This window comes from Schistosoma haematobium, chromosome 5, assembly GCF_000699445.3.
Source record: "Schistosoma haematobium chromosome 5, whole genome shotgun sequence".
In the NCBI taxonomy this organism is placed as follows: domain Eukaryota; kingdom Metazoa; phylum Platyhelminthes; class Trematoda; order Strigeidida; family Schistosomatidae; genus Schistosoma; species Schistosoma haematobium.
In genome coordinates, this window is record NC_067200.1 from 16,854,565 (window position 1) to 16,868,305 (window position 13,741).

General features: G+C 38.9%; 1 protein-coding gene across 2 annotated transcripts; it reads left to right on the top strand.

The window, feature by feature from the left end:
- The first annotated feature begins 731 nt into the window (after window positions 1-731).
- Window positions 732-11,614, top strand: UTP11L_1 (UTP11-like, U3 small nucleolar ribonucleoprotein). Of its 2 annotated transcripts, XM_051217612.1 has the most exons (6): window positions 732-1,037; window positions 2,757-2,901; window positions 2,944-3,005; window positions 3,043-3,145; window positions 3,193-3,618; window positions 8,156-11,614. In XM_051217612.1, the coding sequence occupies exons 2-6, from the start codon at window positions 2,836-2,838 to the stop codon at window positions 8,246-8,248; spliced, it is 750 nt and encodes a 249-aa protein (XP_051065027.1). In that variant the 5' UTR covers window positions 732-1,037; window positions 2,757-2,835; the 3' UTR covers window positions 8,249-11,614. The 2 variants fall into 2 exon arrangements, with proteins under 2 accessions (XP_051065027.1, XP_051065026.1); XM_051217611.1 differs by having other exon boundaries at window positions 732-2,901; window positions 3,193-7,272.
- Window positions 11,615-13,741: the final 2,127 nt, after the last annotated feature.

The window sequence follows — 13,741 nt, forward strand, 5'->3', positions numbered from 1 at the left end:
CGTTCAAATCTTTTGACGAGGAAACGTTTCGAATTTTATATCCCATATACGTTAGACCACATTTAGAGTACTGTATCCAAGCAGCTAGTCCGTGTCTGGTAAAGGATACTAACTCCCTTGAGCGTGTCCAACGTTTGGGAACGAAATTAGTGAAGGGTCTTTCTAGACTCCCTTACGATGAGCGTTTAAAACGCCTAAATCTTTTCCCCTTGTCGTATCGTAGGACACGAGGTGACCTTATACTGGCATTTCGTATCTTTAATTATGATTTGGGTGTTAATATGTCTTATCTTTTTGCTCCCTCCAGCACTAATAATCTCCGAGGTCATAGCAAGAAGGTTCATAAACCACGATCTAATAAACTTAAAGAGGGGTCCCGTTTTTCTCATCGAGTAGTCAATGATTGGAACGCCTTACCCGAACAAGTGGTATCAGCCCCATCAGTGAATACTTTCAAGGAAAAGCTGGACCTTCACTGGAAAGCAATGTTTCAGGATTTACACAGGTTCATCAACCTACTATCCTTATTACTGAAGACTGAAGACAATCAAATATAAGATAACAGGTCGCGGATTTTAGCTCGAAGCTCATTCATCCATTTAGCCAAATATATTTTTGACGTTATGGCTGATGTTAATTCGTGACGAAAACCTTATATCTCATTACTAACCATAACCATCAACTGTAAATGATGATTCTAATTAATCGCGCTAGTTTATAACCCTCATTTGGTACCAGTTGTGCGGTGGACACTCAAGGTCACTTCAGCGTCACCCAATGGTCGTCCACGAAGTATAGTCTCAACAATCTTCTCTATAGAAGGGCGACGAAAAGTAAATGAACTGGAAGAAGAACAAATCCTGATCAAACTGGACTTGAAAAATGACGTATGAGACTATTTTGTAAAGAACCTCTCCCTTTACTTACGGGACCGCGTTATTCGATTTTTGGAGAATGTATGCATGTTTAAAAACATTGCATGCAGTTTTGCTTGCACGTTGTGTTCTTCCTCCGCTCAGATTCAGTGGTCCTGATTTGTATGCTATTGTTTTGGATCTCTTATTCTTCCAAATAAACACCGGTATCATGTGTTACAGCTTTGCCTCAACGTGTCTACAAATTAACCCTTTAGTTACACATCTTCCCAGAATTGTCTACTTCCTGGGAAAAAGGTGGACATTTCATATAATTCTCTGGTTAAAATCGACCCTTCTTCCCCAGCGTTTTCCAAAATATTTTCTGGAATGACTCGTTTTCGAAGTTAGGTGAACATTGATGCAACAACATTGTTTCATCCATATCCAGGAATTACTTTTCATTCTTCAAAATGTGAAGAAGTTCATCTGAGACATGTCTCAAACCTCACATACAATTTAGGGGATTACCCCTTAGATGTGCTCCAGGTTGAGAAGCTTGGAGTCTTGATATTTTGTTATATGATTGTTGAGCTATGACGAAAGTGCTTTTAGAACTTGTATTTAGTTTCTATCAGTTTTGCCCACTGTTATTTAGAGTACGTAATTTCAGTATTTCCTCACTCCGAAGGAATAAGAGTACCCTAAAACTTATTTATTTGAACACATATTGGTACCAAGGGTCGCCGAATACATATGCGCTACACAAGTCACTTGGTTTTGCGGTATCCTAAACAAACTTGAATACCCTCTTGATTATCTGAGGTTAATTTCCAACAAAAACCTTAGAGGCAATACCCTGGAATTAAAAGTACAACATATGAAACGGCTGTAGGCACACCCACTTTTTGTGAGTAATCGAGTCCTGGAATTAGCTTCCAGCTGAGATGGTCTCAACAACTTCCCAAGAGTCCTTTAAGAAAAAAGTTGATGTATACCTATAGACTCAGAACAACATTTCATTATAACTTACTAATGTATCTGTCTTGTTTGTTTAATATACTTAGTTGATTCCTGAAGGTATTGGTGATACACTGCTACTAGATACTGAAGCCTGTTAAGTAAAATCTAACCTTTCCACAACCATCTGGATTCAATGATCAAGTGTACTATCTAAATATCCATTTAATAATAGTAACCCTACTGCGTTAATAGCCCGTTTCATCAGTATGATAGCTCATCAATATCTTCCTCTGCGTCTTCGTCTACTATAAGGTTCATTTTTAAAATTTATCCATCTATTGCCCCTGTAACCTGTCGCGGTAGCTTACTATTATAGTCTCAACTCTTCATGGCTCATCGGTCTTGGTTGTAAGGTGTTGTTACACAATCCAAAACTTAAAGCGACCCTTCAAAAATGAGCGATCCGGTCATGGTGTTTAAAAATATCGGTTCCTAATGTTATTCTAAGTGATTCTACACTTTAAATCCTTTTCCGCGAAACTATTGCTCGATGTTGTTAACTTAGGGTACCGTATTCTTCTGCAAACAACCATATCTAGTGGTGACTTACTATTAATCAATCAGCGTCTATCAATAGTTTTTGTGTGTACAAACTAGATAGTATATAAATTAGCTTAAACTGTACTGGAAGCGAGTTGGTGGGTAGATAACTGAAGTTGCATCAACTCATTACCACATTTCCCACGTACTTGAGGTGCTTAAGGTACTATCTGAAGGTCTTTTTATCTGTATAGTCTCTATCCTTAAAAAGAAATTACTCGTGGTAGCTTTTTTTATAAAGCGAGACCTGTTTTTACTTTATTCTGCAAGTATTTGTTCTAATTTTTATTAGTTTTTATCATCTAAATCCTGATAACCCACATTAGTTTTGCTTTCCAGATTCTACTTAGTTAGAAACTATCTAATGCAATCAAGCTGATTTACATACTGTTACTTCTCAGGAATATTCTAATGCATAATGCCTTTTGCATCATTCAAGAATGTCCAAAAACGACTCTCCAAAATTCATAAAGAACGTTCTCAAGTATGCCTTTTTAGCCCTTTCGAAATATTTCTTTTTCTTTAGCCTCAACGTAGACACCATCTTGGAATACTACCGAAAAAACAGGATTTCCGTTTAAGAGCCAAGTGAGGTTGAATTACATATTTCACTTTGATGTTTCAGGGATAAGGAATCAAAAAGTGCTAAAATAAAAGAGTTAAGAAGTAAAGCTTTAGATAAAAACACAGATGAATTTTACTTCAATATGTGTAATTCTCGTTTTGATGTGAGTTGTTACCTACATGAAGCCTAATTTTATTGTTTTTTATTTAGATGGAAAAAGGGCATATTCCGTTAGATGTAGAAAAAAGTTATTTAGACTCTGATATTAAGTCATCATTTTATAAAAACGTTACGCACCTACAATATGAATTACAAAAAGAAAAGTCTAAGATACATCAACTTGAGTCGAAGACTCATTTACTGCAAAGTGAATCACAAAATCCCTGTTCAAGGAAGACTCCCAAACATATTGTATTTGCGGAAACCTATGGTGAAATGGTTGAACTACACCACAAATACGCGGAGAAAGTACAAGTGGATGAAACTATTTTTGACAATGTGTCTTCCAGTGACCCCTCTTCTGAAGACATTTATTCTCAACGTTTTAATGCTTACAAGGAATTATCTGAACATCTAGAAAGAGCCAAACAGTTGAAATATCTTTTACGTCAGCACGAAGCTAAGAAAAGTCTTATGGTATGTTCCTATTCAAGACATATTTATTAGTTGATATTTGAACCAGTACTTATTGTATTCCTTAGTTCCTACTGTATAAATGACCTCAGTTGTTTGACATCCGTAGGTTAATTGGGTGATGTTTGAAATTATGTGGTAACTGTTAGACTAAAAATTTAATATTAGTTAAAATTATTTAAGACTAAACAAATAAATTTCTATCTTCGAATTAATTTTAAAGTAAACTAATGCACAGATCTTTGTAGTGGGGCCAGCACGCGTGCATATAGTTTAGCTTGGATTCAACTTTGTATAATATATGGAGGACTAATAAGATGCATATAGATAACACATTCGTCATCACTAAAAAAAGTCAGCTGGTAATTACTTACGATTTGGCCAACAACGCCTATAGTGACGTAAGATTTAAACTAGAAACAAATTTAGACAATAAATTACCATTCTTAAGTCTGTCGATCACCAAAATCAGTGCTAACAAACTCGAGTAAATTGTAAACGAACTCACATTAATCAAATTGTGGATTACGTCAGCAAAAACTTAAGGACTTATAAATTAATCTGTGTACAAACTGTTCAAAAGGCAAAAATGTACTGAAACACTTTGCAGAAAGATGATATGAAATACCCAATCGATGCATGTCAGAAGCATAGCCACCTACACGATTTAATCAAGAAATCCATATCAATCCCATCGCCGCGTAAAACAATCAGCAAACGTATAGTCCTTCCGCACATGAGAACGCCTATGTTAAAATAGGCAAATTACTAAGCTCGCAAAATCCCGATGTTCAATATTAAGCAAGCCAAAGAACACAATGGCAAAAAATAAACGAAACACTCTTCCATGGTCTGCGAGGATACTATGGGACAAACTGGCCTTCCTGTTCACCTGCCTGTACGTGAATGCCAACAAGCTGTCAAATGTTACGACATATCTTCGCTGATACCAATGGATGTGAGTAATTATGAACACGAAGCTGATCGGGAAAGCGAAAATATAGATAAGTGAAACAATCCCATGATTCTCAGGTTATTCATCAATTAATGGATATATCGACATTGCCCGAACGTTATTGCTACCTTGACGTGGTGTTCGGGCTTGCCTATCGTGATAAACCAATCGAGCTATACTGGCTGAAACAATCTTTCCTCAAGGTCCTACCATGCCAGACAGGTTGGTTGAAGAGCGGTAAGAATAAAAACAGCAAACTGAAGGTGCGTTCCGTTCTACTGTACGGCCGCAAAACATGGCCATTTAGAGTAAAAGATAATCGTAATCTATTAGTATTTGACCACAGATGCCTTAGAAATATTGCTCGCATCTGCTGGGATCACTGGGTAAGTAATAGTGAGGTTAGACGCAAGGTATTAGGAAGTGATGGTAAATCAGTTGATGAGGTTGTGGATCTTCATCGACTGAGATGGTTGCGCCACGTATCATACATGCCCGACCACCGACTACCACAACGCACAATGCTGACTAGTGTTGTGAACAGTTGGAAGAAAGTTAGGGGCGGCCAAAAGTCACTAACTTCTCGTCTTAGCCGTGTCGTTAGATGCAGAATGCTTGGTAGGGGTCCGCGTGACTATCGTAACCAATGGTTGGAGACTCTTGCTGACATGGCTCAGAATCGATCACAATGGCGTCGGTGTAAACACTTTTTGTCTTCTTTTAAATTATGAGATTAGAATCACTTCATTTCTTTCTTCCTGTATTATATCCTTATTGCAATCTTTCTTTTATATATTACTACCATTGAAGTAACTTTCTATGAAGTTTGTGTTCATCTTGTGCTAATGAGGCATGGGGTCTTGGACCGATGCACATATGTGCCTGGTCTTGCGTTGTAGTTGACTGACTGACTGATATCGAAATTGGCTCAATCTGTCAGGAAAAATAACTGCAACGTTGGAAATCAGACTGACAACCAAAATAAATCTCCAAGCAAAGACAGCAACTGATGGAATTTCACGTCAACAAAACAGGCTTTTATTCAAGTGTGGATAAATCCCAGTGCCTCACTTGTTTCGAACTATGTACTCAGGATGTTGTGCAGCTCAGAGAACATAACACCGAAATGACATAGTTGTACCTGTAGAACTACTAAATCTTGAGCCCCCCATACTGTCAGACAATGATGCTGTTTCTCCTTAATCTGTTCATTCTGATTCCTCCATTTCCATTATTTTTAGCTACATTTCCAGTGTTTGGTTTGCTATCACGATTTATATAAAAATCAATTGTTGAGTCAATTGAGGCTAGACGTGGGAGCACTGATAATAATCAACATATGCTCACCAGTGACTGGCTTCAAGATGTGTATCCTGGAGTTTTAGTGAGAAGCAGTGACCAGAGGAGTTCAACCGGGTCAGTTGTGAGACAGTAACTCACTGACAATGGTGGATGTGTCGCTCAGTTTCGTAGATTAGTTGAAGTTAGACATTAACATCATTGGATGCCGGCTCAGTGGTCCAGTGGTTAAGTGCTGGAGCGCGAGACCAGTAGGTCATGGCTTCGAGTCCCGCGAGGCGGGATCGTGGATGCGCACTGCTGACAAGTCCAACAGTAGGACGAAATGGCTGTCCAGTGCTTCCAGGTTTTCCATGGTAGTCTTGCTTCAATTGACTCATGATCTCAACAATTGAAATTACTAAAATCTCCACAAAACCCCCTTATATAAATATCTAGACATTTTCGCCTGTTTTCTTTAATTCCGTTTGAAGCCCTTAAGGAATAACACCGGTCTTAACGTCGAATAAAGTGGGTTGGGTGTAGTGTTGAATACATCGTAACAATGAATCTTATCAAAAAAGAGTGATCAATTCAACCGCTGAAACTTTACCCTGGTAGTTGAGGTGTCTTTATACAGAAGTTATGGTGGAAGGCACAATTTTTCGAAAGGCAAATGTCCCTTCTAACAACCAGAATATGGAATGACTGGATAATATGGAAACTCGAAAAAGTCAATTCAGTAGTGGTGAAAATGCGAATATACAGCCTGATCGTGTTTGGAACAAGTGAAACAAACTAGAAACAACGTAGACAAAAGGACTAACTTCTGGATGATATTGTTGCATTGTGCTCATGGCGAAGAAAATGACTAAAACAAACACGATGTTATTTAAAGGAGAACGAAGCGCGCTTATTTATTTGAAAACTCAGCTCCAGGACTATCAAAGCATCCTTCAAAACAAAGAAAACAAGGATAACAATAAGTGTGATGCAGTGTTGTGCACCTACTGATAATGAAATCCAAGGCGAGAAAGATTAGCTATGTGATCATGCAGGCCATCCTAGAGAGGGCAGCAAAGCGACCAGACAACTCAATAATGACAAAGCAACATACCGAGTGAAGCACTGAATCTAATCAGAGGTGGTTACAAACATGCTCTACGTTCGCTTTGAAAAGATTTGGGAGGGACAATTAATACTAACAAACTGGAGGCAGGGATAGCTCATGAAAATACTGAAGAAAAGGAGTTTTAGTAAGTGTGAGGACTACAGGTTGAACTTTGTCGTTTATAAACCGAATGGAGACTCTGCGAATAACTGTCGAACAACCAATTAAACGGAAATCATCGCTATACATCAACTGGTTATGAGAAGACGTTCGACAGCGTGCATAGGTGAACTGTTTGGAATAATCTCATCTTGTAAGCTATTTTTGGAGAGTATTAGTGCAACTCTTTGTGTATGCGAGGCATTTTCTTCTTTGTGACCATAAGACAACGCGATCTCCCTTGGAGCTAGTCTTTTCTGTTGGGCTTATGTACAACGGGTTTCATTTATTTGAAGCACTGCCAGTTTGTATCTTCTCATCTCCACAGCTATTTAAATGGTCCTCCCAGCCTTCTATATTGTGTGACACTCCGCATAATTATACATTATTCTGATCGCTAGAAACGGGGTCGGCCTCATGTTTTCCGAGATCATGGCTTTCACTATGAGGGTTCATAAATCATTTATATAAAAATCCTTCAATTGTAAGGACAATGTTTAAATGTTTTAAGTAAATTTTCTGGTTGGCGTATCTTATCAAGGTTCTTTACTACGGGATAAACTTGCTTAGTCTATGATCAACCCTTATTTATCCAGGTTTGGGACTGGTAGTCATCCTAGAAGGGTACATTCCGGAATAACGGGTATAATAATATGAAGGCAAAAGTATTCCTTAAGGTAATACAATTAAGAAGGAAAAACACTAAAAACGAACTGAAACAAAAATCTACAGATTGCTTTTCACATTATCATAAGTACCACTAACGTTACTGATTCCTGTTCTGTTATATTACAAACACCAACGACCGATACTATGTCTTCACTCAACTCGAAAAAAATAACATGAGGCTTCGCGGAACAATATCTTATTTGTCTAAACTGTCAAGATAAGCTTGTGTCTCAGTGTACCTAAATCCATATGCAAAAAACCGATATGGTGGATCTAGCCGAATTCAAAGTTCTTTTTTACCTATCTATAAAAGTAAATATTTCTTTAATCGAACCTTACCATCTGAAGTGTAATTTCTTTTCTACTAGGCAAATTTAACCAAAAGAGCGTACAAAACCGTATTCAAAGGAAGTAAGACGGCGCCTCCAGTTTATGAATTTGAACCTGTCCGGGATCGATGAACATTTGAATTTTGTTTATAGTCATCTAATTTGTACATTTCATTGTCTCTGATGTATGTCCAGGAACATCTAAAGAGTTTCACCATATGACTTAGTGTTTTCTACTTAATCAGCAGTAGTCTGCTCACCTGGTATCTTGTTCGTGTTTAGTCCTGTCACAAACTGTTGTAACGAAGGGAATTCTACACGATGCATATATGTGCCTGGTCCTCCATTGTAGCTGACTGACTACACGAATGGTGTAAGTTTTATGGTCGTTTTGAATGAACCGTGGTCAAAGTTTAGCTACTCACAACAACTGATTTACCCATACGATGCCTTAATGGAATTTTCAGATCTTATTGCTCATAAATAGAGGTAAAACTGGGCACTAAAATAATTATGGGCCACGAAAATGAAAAAATAAGATTGTTAATAGATAGAAGAGTCGAGGGAACTAAAATCAAATATAGATGTATAAGTAAAATTAAGAGAAAGAGAATATTATGTAACAGAAGTCACAGTTCTGTTACGAATGGAACGAGAAAGGATTTTCACTTAAGTATGTCCCTCCCGCTTCTGTATGCATGTATAAAAAAACCACACCAGGACAACCACTATCTCTTATTCTGATCCATTTCTGATAATATCTCAACGCATTAGGTTGCACCAGGAAGTCGCTATGAACCTGTAGGTGCTATTCCTGTACATCTTTTCACATTACTGCTTTGAGTCATAACCCGACCATCTCTCTGCTTTTCCCATCGAATGTCGGCAAACAATATTCAATGTCGACATTAATAATATATTTCCAAGTCACAAGGCGGTGTTTCAACATGGTGACACCAGTTGGGTTGTCGTCACTGTAGCTAAACGTACATCCGAACCTTACAGATTACTGGTGTTGTCACTGGATGTCATAAATCCCTCGGAGACAACGATGATAGCGTTGCTGAAAATCCTCGACTCAGAGAGGCCAGACTTCACAAAAATGTAGCAGAACTGCTCTGATCAGCATTTTGCAGCCAGACTAAGATCACGACGGCCATAAAGATGACTCAGATCAACAAAGGGCTAGACCCACCTGTCGCGCCATTACAATCTCTCATAAAAGTAAGCAGGTAGATTGATTTCCCGACCACTCTAAACAGCTCACTACTGAGAGTCAGTATAAACATGCTTCTACCAGTCTTAAAGAAGTAATTTAGAAGGCGCAAAATACATTCCACAATTATGGACATCAATTAATTAGATTGGATCTGGATGGACTGTGTACATACCGTTCAGTTTGCTAATAAAATCCTTACACACACCTGTACTGTGAAGCGAAAGCGATTATAATATCAAGGAACAACGGTCTCTGGTCTGCAATCATCGTGTAGGTGCTCTAATATTGGGCAAAATATAATGCGATAAACGTATCCACAAGCTTATTGAAAACAACCCTGCTTCCCACAGATTTTAGAAAATTGTTCAATGTGAGAGAATGCAATAGATTTACCCCCTGATACTTGTATGATTTATGTAGGTCCTTTATGAATATATGGGTAAAGGTCCCTTCACTTTGGGATGTTGGAAAAATCTCTGTTCTACAAGCATTTGTAATCACCTTTGTCGGCTCTCTGATCAAACGTTTGCCTCATTCGTGTATCAAAAGATAACTAGACTGTAGAAACGAGTCATTTTGTATAATAATGGGAGACAACTATGCGTAAAAATGACTGAGACGCAATGTCTGTATGACCAATGAATATGGTTTTTTTCTAGGTCGGTAAACAACCTGCCAAACTAAGCGCTGATTGTCGGGATTGCTTATTACTGGTTATCTTAATCCAATTAATTCAAACCTTAATAACGAACCTAGTCGTCCAGGATGGAGTGACTTAACAAGCGACTGATGCTGTATTGGAAAATCAACACTCGCCTAGCTGACCCGTCATACAAATGTTCCTATGAATATAAATATGATACTATCCGGAGTTACGTCATTAAAAAAATAACATTTAATGTTCACCGCTATTAAAAAGTTTCTATATATACTGGATGTGAGAAATAAAGTTTGATGGGAGATTTTTTAGTTATGTGTTGAGTCTTGGAGTGTAGTTCCACAGTCCGAGATCTTCATGTGGCCTAAATCACAAGGTTTTTTCTCAAAGGTTCTCAGTATGTCAATAAGAAAGCGGCACGACTTAAGTCAGTAGCTGACTGCGCTAAAAGGGGTATGCACTTTACTTATAGCATCAGCCACAACCATTATTATTTACAGCTTAATTACGCAGTCGGTGAAAGTGTCCTACCAATCCGTTTGCTTTTGGGTAGTTGGCGGTCGTTCGGAATCTTGTGGCTCCTGATAATGTGGTTAGGCGACGGAAAAGTCCAGATTCAAACTAGCGTCCACGGTGATATTTTAAGGGTAATCGAAGTTTGCTACCCACCGTTCGACAAAGGTGTGGGCCACTGCTTCAACAGTAATGTCCTTGGTGGGTACTGCTTCTGGCCATCGAGTGAAATGGTCTACAAGTTAAGAGATAAGATAATCCATTTGAATCTGGTAAGTGTCCTAACGAATTCAGATGAACGTGATCGAGACGAGCATCAGTACTTTTGAATGAGTCGAAGGGACATTTGTTGTGTCTGATCACCTTAGATTTCTGGCAGCTTACACAGAAGCGTGTGTGTAGAAACTTCGAGATGCTTATTATTAAATTGCCGGGCTTGTCCGTGATATCTGTAGAAAATCGTTGAGAAGTATTGCGATAAAACGAGACATTTCGGATAATTCCACCGGAATTGCAGAAAATCCTGGGGAGATGTAGAGGAAATATCCAAATTTTTGGTGAAATATTGTAGGAAAACAAAGTTTTGGGGAAAATGCGAGATTGTGGGGTTTGATCAATAAATATAGACGGATTTTCCCAAAATGTAACAAGACTCTGGTGGAAACTTCGGTAAATATTGGAGAATTTCTCAATATCTGTGGAAATGGCACCAAAACCCCAAAAATTTGTAACGTTGGTGCAACTAATTGAAGACGTTGCATCGATTGGACGATCCTCAATTGTAGATGTATCGCATAGTAAAGTTTCCTCACTTGTTTCTATCTGTTTAATACACAGTTCTAAAGTTGTCGAAGATAACTTGTGCTGAAGATCAGTGTCTTCTTTTCGAAGCTATGCGAGCTTAAGAAGGTCGATACCTTGGAAACTGTTCACGGAACTAAAACGAAACAAAAACACTTGTAACTGCATTGTTTGCCCCCACATGTGTATTGTGTATCCAAAGTAAACTGCGAAGTATATATAGAGACCGAACGGCATGATGATAGCGGTTTTAGGAATGTCAGCAGCAGTCATGGAAATCTGATCACATGTTTTATCCAAGTCGATTTGTGAAGAAAACGGCTGTACATTTCATGGTAGCTGTCAAATCGCGAATGCGAGGCGATGGGTTACGATTAGGAATGGTTTTCTCATTCAATCGCCGTTATTCACCAAATAGACGCAAGTCGTTTCTGTAGTTTTTAGAGACCACGTGCAACGGAGACGCCTATGGGCTGTTTGGTGACCGAATGATTCCTAAAACTGTCACGTGATCGAACTCGTTATCAGCTATTCGGGAGCTGGTTGACAGGCCTTCGAGAATGCAGGTGACTCTGTAGCCGTGATGTGATGTGTAACGTTTCTAGTTGCACGTGGCAGTTTTGGTCGCGTTTGGTATAGCTGAGGGTACTTATCGAGAATATGCTGGAAGTGCGGATCGATCGTGTGCTTTGCTATGACTGGGTATAATCTACAACCGGAAAAAGAAATTACACAAACGAATACATCAGTGTTTCTGTCTACTAGCCTCCGTTTGCGTGTGACGATGTGTAAAATATGGTGTTGTTGTAGGTTTATACCAAAGATTGGCACAGGAACATCTGCAGTGACGAAGATCCAGTGAATAGGTTTGCGTAAATCCATGTTGAAGCACACATGTCGCTTACCATATGCGGTGATCGGTTGCCCATTTACCGACTGTAAGTTGAAAACTGCTTCGTTCAGTCGGTCGCTGGAACTCGCAGGATGTGCCAGTGTCGACGAGGTAGAGAGCTTTCATCACCACATCAGTGATGCATAATAGACGACTATGTTCTCTGGCTACGGTTTCCGTTGACGTGTGCCTCCTGGGAGGTTTTTGTGAAGATCTTCCTCGGAGAATTCGGGAGCATCTACGGTTGTGACGAATAGTAAGACAGCGTGACAGAGTATAACAGAGATCTGTAGCGGCGTTTCGTGTCATTTTAGGTTTTTCTTAGACTGAATGGATCTCGGTGTTGAGAGTTCTGGATATTCCCAGAATTCGACTGACAGACGCAGACTACAACTACTTGCACCTGTCGGTGAAGCTAAGACAAGAAAAGCCATCAAAGCGGACCCAATGACTAATTATTCCTCGTATTTGTAGCCATATATCTGTTGCTGAGTTATGTTGTACATCGATGTTGTTGAAGAGTTGATCTTACTTTACTTAACTGGTTAGGTCTCCGAGTCTGAGAATAGCCTTTTTTTAGAAAGCGTGAGGTTTGAAAAATTCGCCAGTAAGCATAATAGATGTTTTGTGGATGTTATTGTAGTTTAATTTAGTAGTTGAGTTCATTAGTCAATTGAAGTTAGATTTTATACAGGCTTCCAGGTTTTCCTTGGTGGTCTTGCTTCAAATGACTCGTGATTTCACCCACTGAATTAAATTACTGTAATATCCACAAAAAAACCCCTTTCTGATAATAATAATAATCATATGCTCACTGAATACTGACTTCAATAGTTATTTTCTTAAGTTCTGGTGCGAAAGCGTGATCAGTGGGGTTCAACCAGGTCTGTTATGAGATGATTACTTACTGAAGACAGTGTTGGGTGGTTGCAAAATTTCGTGCTGTTGAAGTCAGATATTAACACCGTTGGATGCTGGCTCAGTGGTCTATGGGTTAAGCGTTCGCAGTGTCCGGTAGGTCTTGGTTTCGAATAATCGGTGCGCGCTGTTGAGGAGTACCATACTTATACAAAACAGTAGCCCAGTGCTTCAGGTTTTTCATGGTGGTCTAGCTCCAACTGACTCATGAACTCAACAATTAAATTGAATACCGGTAGTGACGCACCTGTTGAATTCGCGCGGTAGTTTCTTCAGTGTTGCAAGGAGTTTTGCACGCGGTCGGTCACGTCATGCTCGTACAAGTCAGCTTTTGCGTGGCAGAACTAGGCTTCGATGTTGTCGGGCCAAAATGACATAAACCGAAATGTGGGTGGTGAAAGTTTTGATCTTAAATAATTTAGGAGCCGTTCGGTCGTGGCGAATATAAAGTATAGCATTGAACGACGTGTTATATATCCGAAAATATGGAACACATCACGATATGTAAAAATTAAAGTAATTGATCATATATAAAGTTCCGAAAACGAACAGAGTCATAATGTACGAATTAATGTACCAAATCACATCAGGCTCATCATCAATGATGCCAAAATTACTTGTAGT

What these genes read in the sequence shown, in the direction of transcription:
- UTP11L_1 (XM_051217612.1), top strand. Translation starts at nt 2,836, where the DNA reads ATGCCTTTTGCATCATTCAAGAATGTCCAAAAACGACTCTCCAAAATT. An exon ending in TTCATAAAGAACGTTCTCAA is followed by an intron (nt 2,902 to 2,943) that starts GTATGCCTTTTT and finishes CTTTTTCTTTAG; the next exon opens with CCTCAACGTAGACACCATCT. An exon ending in GATTTCCGTTTAAGAGCCAA is followed by an intron (nt 3,006 to 3,042) that starts GTGAGGTTGAAT and finishes TTGATGTTTCAG; the next exon opens with GGATAAGGAATCAAAAAGTG.